Here is a 25,784-nt window from a genome sequence, read left to right as displayed (position 1 = left end):
TTAACAAGATCAACTGTTTATTAAGTAGTTGTTTGCATGTCTCTCAGCTAAGCACTCGACATACACAATCTCTTTACATTTGTCCTCCGAGACAGCAGGCGTGACCACCCCCAGCCCACAGTTGAGAATGGAGGCTCCGATAAGGAGAGTCACTCGCCTGAGGCCGCACAGGGAGGAAAGGGTGAAACTGGCAGTCTTACCGACGTGGCACGAAGCCCCGCCAACCCTTTGCTGGGATATATAACAAGTAGTTATTGAGCGCCTTCTGCGTCCCTGGCACTGGGGATCTAGAGGTGAGCAATGTGGCTTCTCCCGTCGTGTCTTGCTGCGGCTGCAGTCCCCAGAGGAGCAGGCACTTGCAGAAGAAGGACCCAAAGACCAGAGTCCCGGGCAGAGGAAACGAGTGTATTACTCGCTAGCGGAGATGGTGGGCTCCCAGGGCAGGGCTGGGGGAAGGCATGAGGATCGGATTCAAGGGACTGATTAGCCCCTTGTTGGTCCTGGGTCTCTCCAGAGCCTGTGGAAGGCTATGGCTGTGGAGGATCCTATGGCTTGAAAGTTTAAGTCCCTTCAAGATTCAGACATTGAAACCCCAAGGCCCGATGTGATGGTATTAGGAGGTGGGTCTTCGGGAGGTGGGTGGTCCCTCATGAGTGGGATTAGTGCCCATATACAACAGGCTCCAGAAAGACCCCTCGCCCCCTCCCACCTGGAGAGGGTGCAGTGCGAAGGCGCAGGCTAGGAACCGGGAGGAGGGCCTTCGCCCACGTGCAACAATGCTGGCATCTTGAGCGTTGACTTCGCAGAGCCCAGACCTGTGAGAAATGAATTGCTGGTGTGCATAGGCCACCCGGCCTCTGGCACTGTTATGACAGCGGATGGGTGAAGACAAGGAGAGTCAGGTCCCAGAGCTGGGGTCTCAAGGGGCAACACACGGGCAGTGGGTGAAGCCAAAGTCTCCCTGGGCAGAAGCGGGAGGCCCTCTCCGTGGGTACTACCTGCTCGACTCCCGGAAGCAGAGCTGCTGGCGCGCTTTAGCCAACACTGAACACCGAGGGGGCCTGGCCCTGGTACTTCCCGTGGGCCGTTTTCAGGATGGGTATGAGGTTCTGGAAGGTTGGGCGAAATGAGGCGTCTGCCTCCCAGCAGTTCTTCATGAGGACATAGATCTGGGGGAGGAAAAACGGGGGCTGTGGTCGCTGCTCTATCCAGTCTGATGACAGGGACAGGGGAAAAGTGGGGGCGGGGGGTGTCTCACCTCATGGGGACATTTCTCTGGCCGTGGCAGCCTCTCCCCTCGTTCCAGCAGCTCAGTGAGCCTCAGTACCGTCATCTGCCCCTGGGTGAGGCCTATGAGCTCGATGAATTTCTACAGAAGAAACAAGACAAGTCTTCAACAGGCAGGACCGCCGAGGCAGAGGCCAGGAGCTTTCGGTGGGACCACAGGGGTCCTAGTCCTGTCTCTATCACTTCTCAACTGCATAACTTTGGACTTAGGATCTCACTTCCTTAGGCTTCAGTTTTCCCATCTGTAAAATGGGGTAAAAACATCAACTGCCTGGGATGATTGTGAAAGTTAAATAAACTCATATTCATACAGTAAGTCTGAGTCAGGTGATGGCGGTGTTATAAAACCTCCCGGCAAGTTGTTTTTGCCCGTAAAGGATCTTTTTTCCCTTCCTATATAGGCACTATCATTGACTTGGGGAAGAAACATCTAACATATTCTTTGCTCCTCCCCCTCCTCCCCCAGCCCAGGCCTGGCCAATTATTATGGCCCATGGATACACAGTGATTGGCTCCCTGGAGGACACATGAGCCAAGCTGGGCCAATCAGAGAGTCCTGAGAATTAAGCGGAGAAGAGGACCCCTTTTAACCCCTCACCTGAGGGAAATGGGTGCCTGGAAGGCAGGGTGGGTGGGGAGCTGTTGCCACAAGAGAGAGGGCCTGCCTAAGAGATGCTACCACAGAGAACAGCAGAGCTGAGAGACAGAGAAAATGGGACTCATGATGACATGAGGGTCTAGTCTAGACCAAGCTGTGCCCCAACTCTTCCCTCGAGTGCAAACAGCAGAAGAAGCCGTTCCGATTTGAGTGGGTTTCTGTCGCAAGCCAAGCCTCACAGTCCCATTTTACAGACCGGGACCCTGAGGCTCTGGTGGGTTAAGCACTGGCTAAGCTGGGGGAGTTGGGAATTGAACCCATGGCTTTCTGACTCCTCTGGTACGCGGTGGCCGTGTGGGCCCGGCTCTCACCGAGGGGGGGCTTTGGCTGGAGTCACAGTAGGTCAGCAGTTCATACATGGTGACTCCAAAGGACCAGACATCGGACGCATAGTAGAACTTACACTCCTTCAGACACTCAGGAGCGTACCTGCGGGGAGTGGGCAGTCAAGGCCAGACCAGGATGGAGTCCTTATCTGGGGCTTGGGAGCCTCTTGGCCCCTGTTAGGGCCCCATCCTTAAGAGAGAGCAGTTTCCCTGAGATAAGGCCTTGTCAGCTGAGACCCCAGCATCCACCTCCCCCTGGCACCCCCCCTGGCTGGGTCTCGCCTGGTCACCAGAACACGGGGCTGTCCCCATCCTCGCGCACACGGTAGTAGTCATGGCCTTCGGGCACGGCCTTGGCCAGGCCAAAGTCCCCGATCTTGACCAGCCTGTCGTTGTCCAGCAGCACGTTGCGGGCAGCCAGGTCTCGGTGGACATAGTGCTGGGTGTGCAGGTAGGCCATGCCCTAGGGGCGAGGCGGGGCAGGGCGGGTCATGACCAGTGGGGCAAGGTGGGGGGGCCTGAGGAGCTGTGACCAGGATGGTGGGGGGCAGTCAGGGCTGGCTTGCAGGGCCCTGGGCAAAAGCGGGCAGTATGGCAGGTGGAGCCCAGCAGGACAGCAGGGGCAGGGCCACAGAGGGGCGAACTGGGAGGGGTGGGGCTGCTGGGCGTGGCCCAGTGAGCAGAGGGAGTCTCAAAAGTGGAAACTAGGCAGGTTGGCAACCCAGCCACTGGGGTTGTGGCCAGGTGATGGCTGAAGGGATAAGTACAGAGGCAAGCCGGCCCAGGGGCGGAGCCCGGCAAGCGAAGGGCTGGGACACTCAGGCCAGGCCAAAGGGAAGGGGCAGCTCTGTGAGCAGGCGTGGTGGGCCTACCTCGCAGATCTGCTGGGCGAACAGCAGCAGCTGGGCCAGCCCTACGCGGTGCCGGGGCAGGTAGTCTCGGAGGCTGCCCAGAGGCACGTACTCCATGACGAGCTGGACCGATTTCTCGCCTAAGGGTCACAGAGGCAGGGGCTGGGGGCCGCTCCCCTGAACCCTCAGTTCCCACCCCAAGGTGGGGAGGAAAAGCCAACACCTGCCCACACTAGGCCTAGTCCTCGGGTAGAATGGATCCATCCTGAATGCCGTCCCGGTAGAGGGAGGGAGCAGAGCTGGGGGGTGGAAAGGAAGCCGCCCCCCCTTCGCCTACGAACTGTGTCCTCCAGCCTGGGGCTGAGAGGCTCAAATCGGCCAGGCCCTCAGGCCCTCATGGCCGCCCACCTTGGTCCTCACAGCAGCCCTTGTACTTGACGATGTGCTCGTGGTAGAGCGTGCGCAGGATGTCGATCTCCCGCCTCCAGCTGGTGCGGAGCTGAGGGCCGCAGTCCGCCTTGAGAGCCTTCACGGCCACCATCTCGCCGGTGCCTTCGTTGGTCGGGTCATAGCAGTACAGGCTGACCTTGCCGAAGTGACCCTGGCCCAGACGCAGGACGGTCAGCGCCCCGTTGCCCCACCCCCACCCCCGGCTTTGCCAACATGCAGGTCTCTTTCTAACAGCCAGACCCCTCCATTGGCCCTCACCTCACCCAGATCCCGGATCTTCTTCAAGTAGCGCTTGTGGAAAACTGTGGGGTCTGACGCTGGCGAGGTTGGATTCACACACAAGATTTCAACAAGATCTGAAAAAGCCACGGTGGGTGAGGCCGGACCCTGACCCTTTCCCCGGCAGGCCCACACTCCGGGAAACAGAGAGCAAGTGACCGCGTCCCCCAGCATCCAACCCAGAGATCAGGAAAGCTTCTGCAACAGCTGGAAAATTCCACTTCTAGTCCAAAATGCAGAGTTGGCTGCATCAAACTGACACCTGGGATGTCCAATGACTGGGTAAAGGGCACAAACTCTTCATCAAGAGAGAAAGCAAGTCCGACCAGCGTGCTGGAGTGTCAACTTATGAACCAGGAGATCACGGTTCGATTCCCGGTCAGGGCACATGCCTGGGTTGAGGGCTCCATCCCCAGTGGGGGGCGTGCAGGAGGCAGCCGAGCAATGATTCTCTTTCATCATTGATGTTTCTCTCTCTCTCCCTCCTTCTCCCTTCCTCTCTGAAATAAATTAAAAAAAAATTTTTTTTTAAAGAGAGAAAGCAAAACCAAAAAATTTTGAGGGTCTAATTCACCCAAAAAATGTGTGGCTGTCCCCAAATAAAACGCTAAGAACTCGGGTCATTCTCATCACTTAGGATCCAGCACACACCCTGAGCCACTGTGCAGAGATCCTGGGTGCACTGAGCCTGTGTCAACAGGGTTCCTGGCCCCTCCCCCCGCCCAAGGTCCCAGCACCGGTCTGGGGCTCACTTTGGGGCTGAAGGTGAGTGAGGTCACGAAGGATGGTGCGGAAGGAAGGCCGCTGAGCCGGCTCATAGGTCAGGCACTGGCTGGTGAGCGTGGCTAGCTCCGGGCATGAGGGTTCAGGCAGCTGGTGCTGCTCCTGGTAGAAGCGCTCCTTCTGTGGAGAAGGGGCCTGAAGAGTGAGTGACCCCCCTCCCGAGGCCCCTTGCCCAAGAGGCAGAGCTAAATCCCCAGAGCGGCAGGGCTAGGCCAGACAGGTCCTTGTTCCGACACCCCAACTTACAGATGAGGCAACCGAGCCTCGGCCGACTTGCCTGCCACAGCAGAGCCAGGACTTGAACCCAAGTCCAGCAGACTCTGCTATGCAGAGCACCTCACACTTGGCCCTTCCTGTCCTGGCTGCCACCCACCTTTGCTCCCAGCTCGGCAGACGCAGCTCCCAGAATGCACCCAGCCTCTGGGTCTCTGAATAAGTTGTGCTGAGGCTACCCTTCCCTAGCCTGGGCCACTGCGGTATTTCTGTACTTAGACTAAAACCTCCTGGCCCTGGCCAGGCAGCTCAGTGGGTTAGAGCATCACCCGACAAACCAAAGTTGCAGGTTTGATCTCTGGTCAGAGCACATACAAGAATCAACCAATGAATTTATAAATAAGCAGAACGACAAACTGATGTTTCTCTGTCTCTCTCTCCCTTCAAAAAAAAACCCTTCCTCTGGGCAGCCTTGCCGGATGCCTCCGCTAGGTCAGGGCTATCCTCTGGGACCTCCCCTCTAGCCTGTGCTCCATCGCTGGCCTGGGCACTGTATCTAAAACCGAAGCAGTCACTTATTTTATTATTTTTTATTCTCACGCAAAGATATTTTCCCATTGATTTTTAGAGAGAGTGGAAGGGAGGGGGAGAGCTAGAGAGAGAAACATCGATGTGAGAGACACATCTATTGGATGCCTCCTGCACACCCATCAGGGCTGGGGATTGAGCCTGCAACTGAGGTACGTCTCCTTTTTCAGGAATCGAACCCTCGACGCTAGAATCCTTGAGCTGACACTCTAACCACTGAGCAAACCGGCCAGGGCAGCAGTCCCTCACTTGCTGTGTGCCACAGTGACCTTGGAGGTCGGGACTATGGATCACCCCACTGACAGGTAACCTGACGGAGCCTCAAAGAGATGAGGCGACACAGGCCAGAGGGGGCAGCTCGACTCCTCGGAGGTGCTGGCCCCTTTGTGAGAGGGTCCCCGGGTCGCCCACATGTACCTCGGCGGGGCTGCGGTCCTGCAGGGGGGCCTCCCCATCGAAGCAGATCTCCAGGAGGGTGGCACCGAAGCCCCACTTGTCAGCGGCGGTGCTGAGGCTGTGGGCCCCACCGAACAGGCACTCGGGGGCCATCCAGGGGATCCGCTCTACCCGCTCTGGGGGCCAGGGCCAGAGGTCACCACAGGTGAAAGGAGTGGGGCAAACCGGTCCCCATGCCCAGCCCGGTCCCAGTCCTCACCCTCCCTGGAGAGGGCGCCCAGGCCCATGCCAGGGTCGCTCAGTTTGATGAACGGGCTGGTGCCCTCCGCCAGCCCTAGACGTGCCAGCAGGATGTTCCGGCCACACACGTTACCATGAGCCAGGCGCTTGTCCTCCTGGGGAAGGAAGGAGAGGGGGCATGACCACTAGGGCCTCTGGACCCTGTCCCCACCCCATCCCACGGGACAGCCCGTGTGAAAGAGACAACCAAGGTCATTACTGGGATCCCAATCCGTGTCGTTGTGACCGGACACCACTGGGTGCCCAGTGGGTCCTTCCTGTCCTCCCAGAGCTGGTGGGTAAGACGCTTGGCCTGGAACAAAAGGCCAGAGGACCCCACCGCTGTCCTCAGACCCACGCCAGGCACGCCTCTGCACTGCTGTTCCTTCTGCCTGGGCCGCACCTGGGGAATGCTCCACCCCATCTATTTAAAACTTCACCTCTTCCCCAACTTGTAGCACCTCCTTACCTCCACCCCTACTCTCCCAGAATGCTGCTTACTACTTCCTAACAGATTATGTAACACACCGAATTATTATTTCTTGTTTATCTCTTTAACTAAAACCACTGGCTCCCCAAAGGATAGAGGCTTCTGTCTGTTTTGTTCTTTGTGTGTTCCCAAGGCCTATGGCAGAGCGTGGCACACAGTGGGTGCTCTGGAAACCAGGGTGAGAGAACCAGGCAGGGCTGGGGATGAATGGCAAGAGAGAGTGACAGGTGGCCGAGGCCAGGCCTCACAGCACACCAAGTGGAAGAGTTAGGTGCTCTCTCAGGGGAGAAGGGAGCCACAGGGGTATGTGAGCAGAGGAGGTTTGTGGAAAGACCTCCAGAGGTCAGTGTGTGGATTCAAGGATGTGTTGAGGCCTCACCACCCAGAACTGGCCCACCCTGCTGACCCAGGCCCCGCCCACAGGCCACACACCAGGTAGCTGAGGGCACTGGCCAGCTGCTGGGCCACTGCCACCTTCCAGGCCACGGGCACACGGCCCCTCTCCCGCCGCAGCCACACGTCCAGGGGTCCATGCTCCACGTACTCTGTCACCATGATATCTGCAAAGGCCAGCTGCTGCAGGGGCTGCCCACCTGCTCCACCCTCCAGGGCGCCGGGGAAGGAACATGGGGGCTGGGACTGGGGGCGGTCTGGGGCTTGCGAGTGACTTTGGGGAGAGAAGAATTGCAGGATGGAGCATAGGTTGAGGTGGGTGCAGGATGAGGCAGAGGCGAAGGGTGTCATTTGGGTCTAGGGAGAGTCCGGGTAGAGAACAGCTGCCTGTCAGTGAGAAAGGTGAGCATGGGCCTGAGGACCTGGAGGTGGGTGCAGACGAGCTGGAGGTACAGAGCTTGAGGCTGGGGCATCAGTGATGCTAGGATCCCACAGGGTGGAGGTGCTCGGGGTGGAAAGTATGTAGAGTCGGGTGCAGGCCGGTGTTAGGGGAAAGCAAGAGATGGACACACGGGGTTCAGGTTCTGTGGTCGCCCTGGGCAAGGAGTTTGAGTTACACAGGGGTGGGGCAGGGGCTGAGGTCTTGGAGGCCTAGGGTGCCCAACATGGCTGGGGGTCTGCATGGGGTCACAGTCCTGCTGGGGTCAGAGGGCAGATGGGGGCTGGTCTGTAGAGGCATCTGGGTGGTGGGTGAGGGATGGGATGCAGTCAGGAGTCAGGGTGTGGTTGAGGGTTGGGGTGTAGGTAATGGCCACGGTACAGTCAGAGGCTGAGCTGCAATGGGTTGGCATATAGTCGGGTTGGGGTACAGGTGAGCATTGGGTAGTCACAGATTGCGGCATAGTCAGGATGTTGGTCAAGGGTCGGTGTGTAGTCAGGGATCAGGATGCAGGTCAAGGGTTGGGGTACAGCACTGGTAGTGGGTACAAGTGGGGGGAGTCGGCCTATAAATGGCAGGGCGTGTGTGTTGGGGTCCACTCACTTTTAGAGCCATGCACGCAGACACCGTGGACGAAGGTCAGGTGCACGTGGGACACCTGGCTCATGAGGCTGGCCGTCTCGTAGAAAGCCTGTGAGGGCAGGTCAGGTCAGGTGGCCGCCGACCCTGCCGCTCTCCCGACCCCCATCACACTCACTTACCAGGGCGATGTCATGGTGACTAGGGTCTAACACCTTCAGCACCACTCGCAGCTCCTGCCCATGGCCCCCTCCGGGCAAGGTGGGGTCCCCAACATATGCATCGTCCTCCTCAGGGACTCTGCCCCCAACTCTCAAGAGGCCCTCATACACATTGGTCCTCGTGCCCTGGCCCAAGTGGGACAGCTGGGGGAACATGGCAGAGAACATCTCCATGACAACCGCTGGTGACTGCCCTCCCCGCTCCCCCTGTGCCCCAGGGGCCCCACACCCACACACACCTGGGTGAGGTCATCCTGGCAGACCTGGTGGAAGCTGAGCTGGCTGAGGTTGAGAGGCCTGGTGCTGGCTTGAGGCCCCCGCATGATGATGAGGTTGGAGATCTCTGGGGGGCGGGAGCAAAGTCACTGAGGGCTGGCGTGGGGGGAGCCACCCCCCCCCGTGGCCCCCTGCCATCATACCCCCTGGCTGCGGCAGGCAGCAGTGGCGCAGGGAGAAGCAGTGGTCACCGGCCCGCAGTGAGCAGCCCTGCAGGGCAGCCCGCAGCCCCCGCACGCTGGGGAAGGACCGGTCCCAGCTCTGCAGCCTGAAGGTGCCCTCACACAGCTCAATGGGGAACTTCCACAGGCGCAAAAGCGGCGTGCCAGGTGCCTGGGGCGGGCGGCAGGACGAGGGCGGTGAGCAGGGGTCTAGGCAGGGAGTACACCCAGGCCCAGCCCAGAACCCCCGCCCCAGGCCCACCGGGTCCTGCTGGGCCACCGTGAGGATGAGGCGGTTGAAGTGGCTGGTGCTCCAGTGGATAAGGTAGAGGCCATCCTCGCGCTGCAGCTTGGCCAGCACAAACGGATCCCTGTGGAGGACAGGGGCGGCGTCAGGGGGCACCGCTGGGCCCACCCGCCCGGAGAGGCACACTCCCAGCTGGGACAAATGTGAGACACATCTGCTTATGTGGTGACAGAGTCTGGGACACACACACACACACACAGCTAGAACAGTCACACATGACAACTCACACAGGCGCACTTGTGCGTGCCTGTCAGACACCATCACTGACACAGTGACACAGATAGGAATCCAACGCTGATGGACACACACCCAGCCGTACACTCACGGGTGACACACAATGAACAGCCTGTCCCACAGCTGACCCTAGACACAGCTGCTTACCCAGCGTAACAAGGCAATACAGGGCCTCAACAGCCCAGACCCAGAGGTGACAGCCGCCATGAGCACAGACACCACAGGTGACCCCGCTACACAGGCCCAGACGCCTGCATGTGCGGCGCACACGCTGCTACCGACTGAATGTTGGTGCTCCCTGAAGTTCCCATGTTGAAGCCCTAACCCCCAGTGTGATGGTATGGGAGGTGGGGACTTGGCAGGGTGATGATGTCATGATGACGGAGCGCTCATGAATGGGATTAATGCCTCATGAAACGGACCCCAAGGAGCTCCGTGCCCCTTCCCACCATTTGAGGACCCAGCAAGGAGAAAGCTGTCTTGAACTAGGAAGTGGGCCCTCAGCAGACACTGGGCTTACTGGTGCCTTGAACTTGGCACCAGACCTGGCCTCCAGGACTGTGAGAAATAAATGTCTGTTGTTTATAACCCAGCTGGTCTGCGGTAGTCTGTTAGAGCAACCCGCACAGACTAAGACACACTGACGTGGCCACGGACGCTGTCAGAGCGGCACACACCTAGCCGTGACAGGACACAGCTCTCAGGAGGGAAACGGCCACTGCACCCTCCGCTGGTGCATAGCCTAGGCTCAGACCTCTCAGAAACCCTCAGGGGCAAGTCCCAGGGCTACAGGTAGGACAAAGGACACTCAGGCACAAGGCCAATGACCAGGTAAGCTGACAGTCACTAACCACGACCTGGCAGCATGCAGGACGGCCACACAGGCATCTGACTGCCATATAAGCACTGTCCCTTCATAGCCTCTACCCTACAAGTCCACACAGAATCGCTCAGTGACCCACAATGACCGGGACAACACACATCTGTGGGGCTGTACACACCCACACGTATTTCTGAATGGCCACCAATATCTGTACAACACAGCCCCCTAAAATCACCCATCACATCCCACGTGAAAATGCGTGATGACAATTTTATGTGCAGCCACTGGAGCAGTGACACTGCCGCACACCACATGGGCTGTCAAACGTCCAGACACGCACAGCGACGGTCCCAAACCCAGGCCCCCTCAGCACGACATGCCGCCCACCCCGTTGCAGGTGTTCTCTCCCCCTCGACAATCCCTGGTGCCGCACTCGCATGCACGCACATGGGAATAAACACACACGGACAAGCACACATGTGGGTGCACCTGCACATAAGCACACATGAGTGAGCACACGTATGCACTCACAGATATGAATGGATGCACACGGAGGTATGCGTGAATACTTAAACACATAACGCATGCTTGCGCAGGCAAACATGTGCTCACACTCACGGGTACAGACTAGACACAAATGCTTGCACACACGTGCTCACACACACTCACACAAGTGCAGGCACACAAACATCTGCACACATCTCACTTGAGCCCCCCAGTCCTTCAGAACGCAGGGTCTAGTTGGCAGCTGCCACCACCACAGTCCGTGCCGCCCAGCCTCCCTTCGGGCACTCACAGCAGGGGCCCGTGGACACCGTCCTGGATGCTCATCACCAGCCGTGGAGGAGCCACCTCGTGGCACAGGTAGTGGTTCGAGTCGGCCGTGAGGCGGAAATAGCCGTCCACCAGTGACACCAAGGACAGGGCGATGGCCAGGGAAGGCAGGGTCAGCTCCTACAGGCCGCGGGGATGTCAGGCGGGCGTCACAGCTGGGGATGCCTGCAGCCCGGCCCTCAGCCCCGCCCCGCCCCGGGCCCCACCAGGCGCTTGTCCTGACAGTGGATGCTGACGTGGCGTTCTCTCAGCACCACATGGGTGATGTCCCGGAAGTCACAGAAGTAGGCCCACGGCGCCTCCCGCGGCCTGTCCACGGGCTGGCCGCCCCGCTGCTGGGCCTTGGCTTTCTTCCCAGATAAGCCAGCATGAGGATTCCTGCTGCTGCCACCGTCACCACCACCGGGACCCTGGAAACCCAGCACCTAGGGAGGTTGATTTGAGCAGGGCTATGCCTGTTTAGTCCCCCGCGCATTCCCCATGGGGGTAGGCTGGAGCTGGAGCCGGAACTGGAGGGAACAGGAAGTCTTAAGTATCTCTTCCTAAGTCATGGTGTCACAGGTGGGACGGGGACCCACCCACAAGAGACACATGCCAGAAGCAGGAACCTCAGGGAGGGCAGAGAGGAGGATCTTACCCCTCTCATCCCCCAAGTCCAAGGGGGTTCCCAGAAGTACAGACCCCAGAAATCAGGTCCCCAGGGGCCAGGCAGAGGACACAGACCCCAGGGAACAGAAGGACAGACCCCAGAGCCATGAGGGGAAAGGGCTCACCATAGTCCCCCTCAGAGACCATGGCCAAGGTTGAACAGGAAGCTCCCGCCCGTCCCCACCTGGACCCCCAGATGAAGAGGCACCCTGCTCACCTCTGCCTGTATTGGCCGCCACTGGATGCCGCCAGTGCCGGTCACCAGCACCTCATGAGTGGGCGGTTCGACCGCAGACTTGGACTTGGGATCCCCAGGGGCCTGTGCACTGTCCTGGATATAGCAGGGCTCCCCCTCGGCCTGGGCTAGCAGCTCCAGGTGGCACACAGGCACACGCTCCGTGCCGAAGCGGGGTGCTAGCCGCTCAAGTGTGGCCAGGTACTTGACCATGACGACGTGCTGGGAAAGGCTGCCTGGCTGGAAGGCGTGCAGGAACTTGCGGAAGATGATCCGCAGGCGTAGCTGAGTGAACGCATTGTACTGCCGGATCTGCTGCCGGAAAGAGCGCGGGATACAGTCCTTGAAGCTGTGAAAATGACCGAGAGGGGCTGGTTAGGGGCCTGGGTTGCAGGCCTGGCTGGATGACATGTGGTAAATGAGTCAACTTCCCTGAACCACAGCTGCCTCGTTTAGAAAATAGGCAGGCTGTCGTGAGGTAGAAAGAGAGAATAAAGGGCCAGCACAGGGAGGCTGGATGGTGGCGGGGACCAGGGCACAGGACTCAGGAGGGGACTATGGGGCGGAAATCCCGGTTCTTGGATAACTAACAAGCTCTATAAGGCTGTGTCTGCTCCTCTGAAAAATGGGTGCAAACAGTGCCCACCTATAGGGCTGATGACAGAATGAGAAGGACTATGTCACTGTCAGCTGTTATTATCACTGAAGTCGCTATTGTATTTATCACTAATATTTTGATCATCAATAAAAGGAACAGCTCTGGGAGCCGCTCTGCTCGTCACAAAGCCCTGCCCCATTAAGCCATCTCCCCATCACCTACCAGGATAGCCCCCGTAGATGACATGTTTCCAAGCCTCAGTCTCTATGTCCTTAGCCTTCTCTCCCACCCCTTGACCAGAGGGACCCAAAAGCTTGAGGTTCTAGCTACCTTCCACCCCCACTTCCAAGCCTTCCAGGGCTCCCGACTGGAAGTAGTTGACTAGTGTCTTGCCAACTCCTGCACTTGAGCAATCATATTCTACATCTAGTTCCTCTGGAAATAGGCTTTTGCCATCTTCTGCCTCTGGGCCTTTGTATATGCTATTCCATCTGCCTAGAATGCTTTGCGCCAAGACAGTCCATAACTGGATAAAGATGACTCAACCTTTAGGTCTTTTTTTAATTTTTATTTTAAATATATTATTATTGATTTCAGAGAGGAAGGGAGAGGGAGAAAGGGATAGACACATCAATGATAAGAGAGAACCACTGATTAGCTGCCTCCTGCACGCCCTTCACTGGGGATTGAGCCCACAACTGGGGCATGTGCCCTTGACCTGAACTGAACCTGGGACCCTTCAGTCTGCAGACCAACGCTCTATCCACTGAGCCAAACTGGCTAGGGCTCAACCTTTAGGTCTCAGCAGAAGTGTCACCTCCCCTGGGAAGTGTTCTCTGGTCTCCAGGCTGGATAGGCTGCCTCCTCTGGGTTTGCTAGCACCCTGGGCTTCGTTTGCTGCCACAGCCCTAGTCCTCCAGAGTGATGACAGGTCAGGGACTGAAAAATATGTGCTTTAAGGAGAACTGCTGGTCCTGAAAGACCCGGCTTTCCTGCTGCCTCGTCCAGGCAGTGTACCCCGATTACTCTAGCCCTTGGCTGTAGGTAAACATAGCTAACTCCTTCCTGCCCTTGAATGCTAGGAAGTTCTCCAAGTTCACCCTACTCTAGCCACACCTCCTCCAACATATCAGGCACAGTCGGCCTCAGGGCCTTTGCACTGGCTGTCCCTCTGTACAGAATTCTCTTCTCCCAGATATCCATATGGCTTCCTCCTTCACTTCCTTCAAATCTTTGAATGTGACCATCACCTGCTCAGTGAGAAACTCCCCAGCTACTCAATTTTAAATTATATACCCCTCATCCCCTGGCATTCCCCTTCTTTCTCTTTTCCTACTTAATTTCCCCCCATTGCACTTTATCACCATCTGGAACACTATACATTTTACTTTTGTATTTATTTTATTGCCTGTCTTTTTCACCAGATGTGAGAGCCAAGAGGGCAGGGATTTTTGTCTGACTTGTTCACTATTGTGTCCTCAACAACCACAACTAGTGCCAGCATACAGAAGGTGTTCAATAAATGAAGGCATGGCAGTATACAAGGTCTCTGCCTTGGCCCCCGGATGCCCACACATATCCATCCACCTCCGCCGTGTCTCTGCCCCATGCCCAGGCACCTGGTCTTCTTGGCCACCTTCTCCAGGGGAACGCCACGGCAGAGAGCAAGGTGACAGAGGTGCAGAAAGGCCATGCCCAGGCTCTCGTTCTTAAAGTGGTGGATCTCCTCCTCACTCGACAGCTCCCACAGCGATGCCACATCATTCACAAACTCGTGCTTGCCCTAGGGGTGGGGAAATCGGATTGAGAGGGAGGCCCGAAAACCTGTTCACTCCTCAGCTTCTGGCCACTTTGGGAGGGGAAAGAGGGACTTCCCATTTTCTGCAAAGGCTAAATATACAGCATGCATGCGTCCTATGCCCATGCCTGTGGCAGACATCACTAATCGATCACAGCACTCTTTCCCACGCAATCCTAAGACTCTCAGAACCCTTTGGTTCACGTAGAAAAAGGACTCCAGGTTGTGTGAGCTGAAACCTGCTAGCTATAATTGTAGAAAGAAGAGGGGGTGCCTCAACTGCCCCTCAGTCCCCCATAAATAACCCCACTTCCCAGCCCTGCTCCTACCTGCTCAAAGAGGTACTCAAAGGAGGCTGGGTCCAGGAGCTGCACCCCCTGCTCTGCCTGTTCTGACGAAGCCTCGACACCTGGGGGCCTGCAGCGGTACACAGCTGGCTCCTGAGGATTCGTGCCATGCCAGTTGCGGAAATAAAACCTACAGGAAGGGAGGGGCACAGCTAGGGCTGAGTGCCGATTCAGCTCCAGGAAGATGGGATTCATGGGGAGAGAAGAGCTAGAACAAAGGGGACAAGCCTTCCCACAGGCCTTCACCCACCTCATGCGGAAGTGCAGCGTCAAGTTTGTGTCTCTGGAGACCTCAAAAACGTGGTTTGGGGGCAGCCAGACCTGGGCCTGGGCATCAAAGAGGGCAAAGAGATTGAAACAGGGTGGAGTGATGCCTGGAAAGGGAAGAAAGAACATCTGGTGTCAGCGTCTGCGGCCATGACCCTACGGGCCCCCAGACGGCTATCTCCTTTCACAAGCCTTCCCTAGGCCTCCTCCCCTGCTGACAGAGGATAATGCAATATGTTGACCATGCTGTGGCCTCACAGCAGACCACGTTTTCCAGCTTCCCTTGCAGCTTGGATGGGGCACTGGATTGGTTTCTGGCCAATGGGATGTGAGCAGACAGATATGCACACTTCCAGGCCTGGAAATAAACTCTTCTGCCATCTTCCCTGCCCCATCTGACCTGCATTTGATTTTAGGTACCTTTATTGTTTTAACCCAGGAAAATCACAGGTTGGGGGTGGGGGGATTGCTTGTTAGTGCAGCTAAACCTATCCTAGACTGACTAACACAAATCTATTCTGATCTCTCTCTCTGAACTGCAGCCGGGAAAACATACCTAACTACCTCCTGGCTGTCTCCTCCAGGAAAACATACCTAACTACTCCTGGCTGTCTCCTCCGGGAAAACATACCTAACTACTCCTGGCTATCTCCTCCGGGAAAACATACCTAACTACTCCTGGCTGTCTCCTCCGGGAAAACATACCTAACTACTCCTGGCTATCTCCTCTGGGAAAACATACCTAACTACTCCTGGCTCTCTCCTCCGGGAAAACATACCTAACTACTCCTGGCTGTCTCCTCCGGGAAAACATACCTAACTACTCCTGGCTGTTTCCTCCTGGGAAACATACCTAACTACTCCTGGCTGTCTCCTCCTGGAAAACATACCTAACTACTCCTGGCTGTCTCCTCCTGGGAAACATACCTAACTACTCCTGGCTGTCTCCTCCTGGAAAACATACCTAACTACTCCTGGCTATCTCCTCCGGGAAAACATACCTAACTACTCCTGGCTGTCTCCTCCGGGAAAACATATCTAACTACTCCTGGCTGTCTCCTCCGGGAAAACATACCTAACTACTCCTGGCTGTCTCCTCCGGGAAAACATACCTAACTACTCCTGGCTCTCTCCTCCGGGAAAACATACCTAACTACTCCTGGCTGTCTCCTCCGGGAAAACATACCTAACTACTCCTGGCTATCTCCTCTGGGAAAACATACCTAACTACTCCTGGCTGTCTCCTCCGGGAAAACATACCTAACTACTCCTGGCTGTCTCCTCCGGGAAAACATACCTAACTACTCCTGGCTATCTCCTCCGGGAAAACATACCTAACTACTCCTGGCTGTCTCCTCCTGGAAAACATACCTAACTACTCCTGGCTATCTCCTCTGGGAAAACATACCTAACTACTCCTGGCTGTCTCCTCCGGGAAAACATACCTAACTACTCCTGGCTGTCTCCTCCGGGAAAACATACCTAAGTACTCCTGGCTGTCTCCTCCGGGAAAACATACCTAACTACTCCTGGCTGTCTCCTCTGGGAAAACATACCTAACTACTCCTGGCTCTCTCCTCCGGGAAAACATACCTAACTACTCCTGGCTGTCTCCTCCGGGAAAACATACCTAACTACTCCTGGCTGTCTCCTCCGGGAAAACATACCTAACTACTCCTGGCTCTCTCCTCCGGGAAAACATACCTAACTACTCCTGGCTGTCTCCACCTGGGAAACATACCTAACTACTCCTGGCTGTCTCCTCCTGGAAAACATACCTAACTACTCCTGGCTGTCTCCTCCGGGAAAACATACCTAACTACTCCTGGCTGTCTCCTCCGGGAAAACATACCTAACTACTCCTGGCTGTCTCCTCCGGGAAAACATACCTAACTACTCCTGGCTGTCTCCTCCGGGAAAACATACCTAACTACTCCTGGCTGTTTCCTCCTGGGAAACATACCTAACTACTCCTGGCTGTCTCCTCCTGGAAAACATACCTAACTACTCCTGGCTGTCTCCTCCTGGGAAACATACCTAACTACTCCTGGCTGTCTCCTCCTGGAAAACATACCTAACTACTCCTGGCTATCTCCTCCGGGAAAACATACCTAACTACTCCTGGCTGTCTCCTCCGGGAAAACATATCTAACTACTCCTGGCTGTCTCCTCCGGGAAAACATACCTAACTACTCCTGGCTGTCTCCTCCGGGAAAACATACCTAACTACTCCTGGCTCTCTCCTCCGGGAAAACATACCTAACTACTCCTGGCTGTCTCCTCCGGGAAAACATACCTAACTACTCCTGGCTATCTCCTCTGGGAAAACATACCTAACTACTCCTGGCTGTCTCCTCCGGGAAAACATACCTAACTACTCCTGGCTGTCTCCTCCGGGAAAACATACCTAACTACTCCTGGCTATCTCCTCCGGGAAAACATACCTAACTACTCCTGGCTGTCTCCTCCTGGAAAACATACCTAACTACTCCTGGCTATCTCCTCTGGGAAAACATACCTAACTACTCCTGGCTGTCTCCTCCGGGAAAACATACCTAACTACTCCTGGCTGTCTCCTCCGGGAAAACATACCTAAGTACTCCTGGCTGTCTCCTCCGGGAAAACATACCTAACTACTCCTGGCTGTCTCCTCTGGGAAAACATACCTAACTACTCCTGGCTCTCTCCTCCGGGAAAACATACCTAACTACTCCTGGCTGTCTCCTCCGGGAAAACATACCTAACTACTCCTGGCTGTCTCCTCCGGGAAAACATACCTAACTACTCCTGGCTCTCTCCTCCGGGAAAACATACCTAACTACTCCTGGCTGTCTCCTCCTGGGAAACATACCTAACTACTCCTGGCTGTCTCCTCCTGGAAAACATACCTAACTACTCCTGGCTGTCTCCTCCGGGAAAACATACCTAACTACTCCTGGCTGTCTCCTCCGGGAAAACATACCTAACTACTCCTGGCTGTCTCCTCCGGGAAAACATACCTAACTACTCCTGGCTGTCTCCTCCGGGAAAACATACCTAACTACTCCTGGCTGTCTCCTCCGGGAAAACATACCTAACTACTCCTGGCTGTCTCCTCCGGGAAAACATACCTAACTACTCCTGGCTGTCTCCTCCGGGAAAACATACCTAACTACTCCTGGCTGTCTCCTCCGGGAAAACATACCTAACTACTCCTGGCTGTCTCCTCCGGGAAAACATACCTAACTACTCCTGGCTGTCTCCTCCGGGAAAACATACCTAACTACTCCAGGCTGTCTCCTCCTGGAAAACATACCTAACTACTCCTGGCTGTCTCCTCCGGGAAAACATACCTAACTACTCCTGGCTATCTCCTCCGGGAAAACATACCTAACTACTCCTGGCTATCTCCTCCGGGAAAACATACCTAACTACTCCTGGCTATCTCCTCCGGGAAAACATACCTAACTACTCCTGGCTGTCTCCTCCGGGAAAACATACCTAACTACTCCTGGCTGTCTCCTCCAGGAAAACATACCTAACTACTCCTGGCTCTCTCCTCCGGGAAAACATACCTAACTACTCCTGGCTGTCTCCTCCGGGAAAACATACCTAACTACTCCTGGCTGTCTCCTCCGGGAAAACATACCTAACTACTCCTGGCTGTCTCCTCCGGGAAAACATACCTAACTACTCCTGGCTGTCTCCTCCGGGAAAACATACCTAACTACTCCTGGCTGTCTCCTCCGGGAAAACATACCTAACTACTCCTGGCTGTCTCCTCCGGGAAAACATACCTAACTACTCCTGGCTCTCTCCTCCGGGAAAACATACCTAACTACTCCTGGCTGTCTCCTCCGGGAAAACATACCTAACTACTCCTGGCTCTCTCCTCCGGGAAAACATACCTAACTACTCCTGGCTGTCTCCTCCGGGAAAACATACCTAACTACTCCTGGCTATCTCCTCCGGGAAAACATACCTAACTACTCCTGGCTGTCTCCTCCGGGAAAACATACCTAACTACTCCTGGCTGTCTCCTCCGGGAAAACATACCTAACTACTCCTGGCTGTCTCCTCCGGGAAAACATACCTAACTACTCCTGGCTGTCTCCTCCGGGAAAACATACCTAACTACTCCTGGCTATCTCCTCCGGGAAAACATACCTAACTACTCCTGGCTGTCTCCTCCTGGAAAACATACCTAACTACTCCTGGCTATCTCCTCTGGGAAAACATACCTAACTACTCCTGGCTCTCTCCTCCGGGAAAACATACCTAACTACTCCTGGCTGTCTCCTCCGGGAAAACATACCTAACTACTCCTGGCTATCTCCTCCGGGAAAACATACCTAACTACTCCTGGCTCTCTCCTCCGGGAAAACATACCTAACTACTCCTGGCTATCTCCTCCGGGAAAACATACCTAACTACTCCTGGCTGTCTCCTCCTGGAAAACATACCTAACTACTCCTGGCTGTCTCCTCCTGGAAAACATACCTAACTACTCCTGGCTGTCTCCTCCTGGAAAACATACCTAACTACTCCTGGCTGTCTCCTCCAGGAAAACATACCTAACTACTCCTGGCTGTCTCCTCCGGGAAAACATACCTAACTACTCCTGGCTGTCTCCTCCGGGAAAACATACCTAACTACTCCTGGCTGTCTCCTCCGGGAAAACATACCTAACTACTCCAGGCTGTCTCCTCCTGGAAAACATACCTAACTACTCCTGGCTGTCTCCTCCTGGAAAACATACCTAACTACTCCTGGCTGTCTCCTCCAGGAAAACATACCTAACTACTCCTGGCTGTCTCCTCCGGGAAAACATACCTAACTACTCCTGGCTGTCTCCTCCGGGAAAACATACCTAACTACTCCTGGCTGTCTCCTCCGGGAAAACATACCTAACTACTCCTGGCTGTCTCCTCCGGGAAAACATACCTAACTACTCCTGGCTGTCTCCTCCGGGAAAACATACCTAACTACTCCTGGCTGTCTCCTCCGGGAAAACATACCTAACTACTCCAGGCTGTCTCCTCCTGGAAAACATACCTAACTACTCCTGGCTGTCTCCTCCGGGAAAACATACCTAACTACTCCTGGCTATCTCCTCCGGGAAAACATACCTAACTACTCCTGGCTATCTCCTCCGGGAAAACATACCTAACTACTCCTGGCTATCTCCTCCGGGAAAACATACCTAACTACTCCTGGCTGTCTCCTCCGGGAAAACATACCTAACTACTCCTGGCTGTCTCCTCCGGGAAAACATACCTAACTACTCCTGGCTCTCTCCTCCGGGAAAACATACCTAACTACTCCTGGCTGTCTCCTCCGGGAAAACATACCTAACTACTCCTGGCTGTCTCCTCCGGGAAAACATACCTAACTACTCCTGGCTGTCTCCTCCGGGAAAACATACCTAACTACTCCTGGCTGTCTCCTCCGGGAAAACATACCTAACTACTCCTGGCTGTCTCCTCCGGGAAAACATACCTAACTACTCCTGGCTCTCTCCTCCGGGAAAACATACCTAACTACTCCTGGCTCTCTCCTCCGGGAAAACATACCTAACTACTCCTGGCTGTCTCCTCCGGGAAAACATACCTAACTACTCCTGGCTCTCTCCTCCGGGAAAACATACCTAACTACTCCTGGCTCTCTCCTCCGGGAAAACATACCTAACTACTCCTGGCTGTCTCCTCCGGGAAAACATACCTAACTACTCCTGGCTGTCTCCTCCGGGAAAACATACCTAACTACTCCTGGCTGTCTCCTCCGGGAAAACATACCTAACTACTCCTGGCTGTCTCCTCCGGGAAAACATACCTAACTACTCCTGGCTCTCTCCTCCGGGAAAACATACCTAACTACTCCTGGCTCTCTCCTCCGGGAAAACATACCTAACTACTCCTGGCTGTCTCCTCCTGGAAAACATACCTAACTACTCCTGGCTATCTCCTCTGGGAAAACATACCTAACTACTCCTGGCTCTCTCCTCCGGGAAAACATACCTAACTACTCCTGGCTGTCTCCTCCGGGAAAACATACCTAACTACTCCTGGCTATCTCCTCTGGGAAAACATACCTAACTACTCCTGGCTCTCTCCTCCGGGAAAACATACCTAACTACTCCTGGCTATCTCCTCCGGGAAAACATACCTAACTACTCCTGGCTGTCTCCTCCTGGAAAACATACCTAACTACTCCTGGCTGTCTCCTCCTGGAAAACATACCTAACTACTCCTGGCTGTCTCCTCCTGGAAAACATACCTAACTACTCCTGGCTGTCTCCTCCAGGAAAACATACCTAACTACTCCTGGCTGTCTCCTCCGGGAAAACATACCTAACTACTCCTGGCTGTCTCCTCCGGGAAAACATACCTAACTACTCCTGGCTGTCTCCTCTGGGAAAACATACCTAACTACTCCAGGCTGTCTCCTCCTGGAAAACATACCTAACTACTCCTGGCTGTCTCCTCCTGGAAAACATACCTAACTACTCCTGGCTGTCTCCTCCAGGAAAACATACCTAACTACTCCTGGCTGTCTCCTCCGGGAAAACATACCTAACTACTCCTGGCTGTCTCCTCCGGGAAAACATACCTAACTACTCCTGGCTGTCTCCTCCGGGAAAACATACCTAACTACTCCTGGCTGTCTCCTCCGGGAAAACATACCTAACTACTCCTGGCTGTCTCCTCCTGGATGTCAGAAGCTCCCTTAGAGGTGCTTGTTCCAAACAGATCTCATCCAAGCTCCCCACACCTGCCCCCTCTTGTGTCAGTTCTTTTTTAAATACGTTTTCATTGACTTTTTTTTTTTTTTTCAACAGAGAGGAAAGGAGAGGGAGAGGAAAGGAAAGGGAGGAGGAGAAAGAGAGAGAGGGAGAGAGAAAATCATCGATCAGCTGCCTCCTGCATGCATCCCGACCCACCTGGACCGAGGATCAAGCCCACAACCTGGGCATGTGCTCTGACCAGGAATCGAACTGGCAACCTTTCAGTGCCCAGGACGACACTCAACCAACTGAGCCACACCAGCCAGGGCCTCTGTCCAGTTCCTAAGCCAGGACTTGGTCCTTGTTCTCAACTCCTCCCACCCTTTTCACTTCTGATGGGTAAAAGTCCTGCTCTTTCTATATCCACCATCTCTCTAGGATCCAGCCACTTCCTTCAAATCCAAAGCCAGGCTGATTCCAGCCTCCGGACTTGCTGTCATTCCCCACACTGGCCATCTGAGGCATTTTTTAACTACACATCACTTAATTTTTTTATACAAAAGAGTCCTTTCAGAATAATTCATAATCACCTAAGTACCAGCCGCCAGATAAAGAAGTAAAACTTAGAAAGTACAATTGAAGCCCCATCTACATCCACTTCCTTTTCCCTCCCACAAAGAGGTAACCATATTCCTGAAGTAGAATTTATTATTTTCATATCCTCTATGCTCTAGTCTTGAATATTATAAACCGAAAATGTGGTCTTATACCACCAATACCCCGCAATTTGCTTTTTCATGCTACCTGATGATACTTGTAACATTGGTTAAATTCCCTTTTCGTGGCTCTACAGTATTCCAGTGTTCAACTACACGGCTGTTTATGTGTGCATTCTCCTGCAGAGGGACTTTAAGCTGGCCTCCCATCTTAAGATAAATGAGGCAGCTCTAAACATTCTCATGTGCGTCTCCAGGAACACATGAGCTGAGTGTCTGTATGGTGACTATCTAGGAGCAGAGCTGTGTGGCCTCAGAGAATGCACATTCCAACCGTGTGAGATGATGCCAAATTGCTCTGTCACTGCATCCCGGTGTACTGCCTCCCGCAGGAGAATGCCTCCCTCTGAGACAACTTCCTAAAGCCCATCTGACTGCTTCATTCTCTGGCTTAAACATTCCATGGCTCCCTATTGCCCCTCATCACAGAATAACCATGACCTGGACCTTACAATTATGGCCTGCTTTCAATTCCTATTTTCTCTTCCAAATTCTTGAAACTGACACTCCAGTTACTCTTACTTTTGCTTCCTCAAATTGAGCAGGCTCTCCTCACACGTGCTATTCCCTCTGACGGACGTGTTTCACATCACCCGGCACATCCATCTGAGTTCTTTTAAGAATCAGCCACTGATTGAAAAGTACAAGGTGTTGTAGAAATCCTCCAGAAGGCCCCCCATCCAGTTATGGGGGAGGGAGTTTGAGAGGACTTCCTGGAGGAAGGGGCATGTAAGCAAAGTCCCCTTAGCGAGACCTCCTCCTCCTCTGGCAGAAGAAAGTATACTTTTGAGCACATCTACTACAGGCTCTTCCAGCTATTCTCTGGTTCCTTACTGCTCTCAAGAAAAAGCCTAAACTCGCAATTCCTCCCTCTGGCGTTTAAGGCATTGTAAGATCTTGCCCTGACTGACCTCTCCCCCATAATCTCCCACCTGGAAATCACCTCTGCCATGGCCTCCCTACTCCCACCCTCACCCACTAGTATGTTCCCCCTACAGCAACCAGAGAAGACGTGTGAACACCTGAGCCCAGTCACGTCCCTCCTTTGCTCACAGTCCCACCTCACTTGGAGTAAAGTCCAAAGGCCTCCCTGAGGCCCACAAGGCCCTGCATGACCTTCACTGTTCCCCCGCTTTCCCTCACTTACTCCTGTGTCCTCTCATTCAGATCTAGCTGTTGCTGACAAGTTCCCACCTCAGGGCCTTTGCACATGCTGTTCCCTGAGCCTGGTACTCATCTTCCCCCAGATAACCCCATGGCTCCCTCTCTTATCTCCTTAAGTTTTAAATTTCCTCTATGATCTATCTCTGCCCTCCTACACCGTTTTCTTATTTATTATGATTTCCCTATGAGAATATCAGCACTACAAAGGCAGTGATTTGGGGCTGGCACATAGTAGGCACTCACTCAATGTCTTCTGAATGAACAGGCAGACGATGGATGGGGTTCAGCCGTTGCCCAAACCTTCACCCCTGCCATGGGACTCACCGACTTTGTGTGCGATGTGAACGCAGACCTCCTCTGCGGTGAGTGTGGCCTCGCTGAAAGTGACCCAGGGCTCCCTGCTGCCAGGGCCAGCCCAGTGCAGGAGCACCTTCAGGCCTCCTGTGATGGCTGTGAGCTGAGTTTCGTCCCCATCGGGCTTGCTGCCCCCGGCGGTGGCCCCCCCATGGCACAGAGGCATGCTCTTGACAGCTGGCTTGGCTGGGAAGGGACAACCCATTAGTCCCCAGGCCTCAGCCTAGGGCTCCTGTTAGTACCTCAACCTGCTGCCCATTTAGACTGAGGCCCGAGGGGATATTGTGAACTCCCCTTGCCATGCAACCTCAGGCACCTAATTCCCCTCCCTGAGCCTCAGTTTCCACACCTTTGATGGGGTTGGGGAATGCATCCCCACCTTTTAGACCCATCATGAACAATAGCAACATCCACCTCTTTACTGGACTAACTAGCACCAATACGAAAATCTGTTCTCAACACATTATTCCCAAAATAACCAGGCAGGCAGGTGTAGACAAACGAACCTGGGGGGTGAATCTGGACGCTCCCTGTGTCCAGCAAGTCACTTAGCTACTCCCGGGCCTCAGTTTCCCCATCTGGAGAATGGAGATGCTGAGACCGTTGCCATCAAAAGATGGTCCTGCTGGTTCACCACAATTCTGCATGTTCGTACGCTCAGCACAGACCTTGATATGGGCCTGAAGAAAATAACAAATATGACAAAAACAAGAGTAAAATCATTATTATTGGTTTCATCCTCATGATGGCTTTTTCTCTTTTAAGCCAAGATCCCTTGCCTCCCACCTCCACCCCCTTGAGTGACCCCTGGCCCTTGTGACTCGCCCAAGCCTAGGAGGGGTTCAGTCCAGCTCGCTCCTCCGGAACTAGCTCCCAGACTTTTGAAGGCCAGGCCCAGGCCCCAGGCCCCCTAAGGTCTCCAGTACCTCCAGGGAGGGGCTGTCGGCGATTCCACCGATCTGACTGATTTAAGACGAACGGCGGTGGGAAGAGGAGAATGTTGTCATAGCATAATGTCGGATTCCCCAGGAATCAGCTTCTCTCTCTAAGCCTGTTTCCTCATTTGGAAAATGGGCGTATAAAGGTCTCTCCCTCGAAGACTGTGGGGAGGATTCACGGAGATGAGGCAAGGAAAAGGCTGTGCACAGGGCCCGGGCCCTTGATCAATGTCTACTATTATTGTTCTATTAGCGTTTAAAATAAGATCGTGGGGACGGGGCTTTTGGGGTGCCCATCCTTCCTCGCCCCCATTGAGCCCAGACCCAGCTGTGACGAAGGGGTCGGGATGAGGTCTGCACTCAGGAAGCGTGCACACCACACATCCAAGCCCCCAACCCTGCCGGCAGGGGCAGGAAATGTGACGGGCACCCACCGGGCATCGACCGGTCCGGAGGCAGCGGGCGCTCCTATCCACCTCCTGCAGCGCGCGGCCAGTGCCGCGCCGCCCGCGGCCGCATCCTTCCAGGTGACCTCCGTCACACTCACCCTCTCCCGGGGCTCCGGCTCGAACCCGGGACCCAGCCCTGCCACCACGGGCAGCCGCCGACTGCTCGCCGCCGAGATGCCGCCTCCCCTGGGCCACCTGAAAAGGCCACCCTCATTGGCTGCCTCCCTTTCCGTCACACGTAACCATTGGTCCTTTCGCTGCGACAGAGGCGCTCCTATTGGTCCCTGGTTCGCCTTTCGCTCAACCGCGATTGGCTCAATCGGCTTCCGGAAGTGACTCAGCGTCAGCGATTGGCTGACTGGACGGGGGGGCGGGGGACGCACAGGGCAGTCCGCGCCCGCGGGCGGAAGAGTGCGGGTTTCTGGGGACTCGGGGTTCTTCGGGCTCTGTTTACCCTAGACTTCCGGCCTGACCGCCGCAAGCCCAGATCCTATTTTCCGAGGTCAGGGCTGCAGCTGCGCGCCCTCCATCCCCCAGCCCCACCATGTGACTCCACCTTCCACCTCCTCGCGTCTGCCTGGCCAGCCCCACCTCGCCGGCTGAGACCCCCTCCTCGGATACCGGAGGCGTTTCCCTCCCC

The 25,784-nt window shown here is 55.0% G+C and overlaps 1 protein-coding gene across 12 annotated transcripts; it reads right to left on the bottom strand.

Moving 5' to 3' along the window:
• On the bottom strand, window positions 1-25,390 carry TYK2 (tyrosine kinase 2). 12 transcript variants are annotated; one of them, XM_059696845.1, is made up of 26 exons: window positions 25,130-25,342; window positions 24,684-24,857; window positions 24,264-24,437; window positions 23,728-23,943; window positions 14,744-14,867; window positions 14,476-14,623; window positions 13,968-14,131; window positions 11,733-12,099; window positions 11,074-11,292; window positions 10,830-10,987; window positions 8,932-9,040; window positions 8,652-8,841; window positions 8,472-8,575; window positions 8,194-8,376; window positions 8,036-8,123; window positions 7,033-7,160; window positions 6,091-6,226; window positions 5,853-6,007; window positions 4,604-4,754; window positions 3,831-3,928; window positions 3,531-3,723; window positions 3,144-3,262; window positions 2,562-2,734; window positions 2,257-2,374; window positions 1,259-1,369; window positions 1-1,169 (listed from the first exon to the last, which is right to left on the bottom strand). In XM_059696845.1, the coding sequence occupies exons 4-26, from the start codon at window positions 23,921-23,923 to the stop codon at window positions 1,035-1,037; spliced, it is 3,567 nt and encodes a 1,188-aa protein (XP_059552828.1). In that variant the 5' UTR covers window positions 23,924-23,943; window positions 24,264-24,437; window positions 24,684-24,857; window positions 25,130-25,342; the 3' UTR covers window positions 1-1,034. The 12 variants fall into 12 exon arrangements, 11 of the variants coding, with proteins under 11 accessions (XP_059552828.1, XP_059552826.1, XP_059552830.1 ...); XM_059696843.1 differs by lacking the exon at window positions 24,684-24,857 and having other exon boundaries at window positions 1-815; window positions 999-1,169; XM_059696847.1 differs by lacking the exon at window positions 24,684-24,857 and having other exon boundaries at window positions 1-287; window positions 999-1,169.
• Window positions 25,391-25,784: the final 394 nt, after the last annotated feature.

The sequence above is a fragment of the Myotis daubentonii genome, chromosome 5, assembly GCF_963259705.1.
Source record: "Myotis daubentonii chromosome 5, mMyoDau2.1, whole genome shotgun sequence".
Classification (NCBI taxonomy): Eukaryota; Metazoa; Chordata; class Mammalia; order Chiroptera; family Vespertilionidae; genus Myotis; species Myotis daubentonii.
This window is presented reverse-complemented; position numbering and strand designations above follow the sequence as displayed.

Bases quoted from the DNA above. Each gene is read 5' to 3' on its own strand.
- TYK2 (XM_059696844.1), bottom strand. From the start codon at position 23,923: ATGCCTCTGTGCCATGGGGGGGCCACCGCCGGGGGCAGCAAGCCCGAT. The intron at 10,988-11,073 runs GTGGGGCCCGGG...CGCGGCCTGTAG, and splicing joins ACTGTCAGGACAAGCGCCTG to GAGCTGACCCTGCCTTCCCT. The intron at 6,227-7,032 runs GTGTGTGGCCTG...TTCCTTCCCCAG, and splicing joins CCAGTGCCCTCAGCTACCTG to GAGGACAAGCGCCTGGCTCA.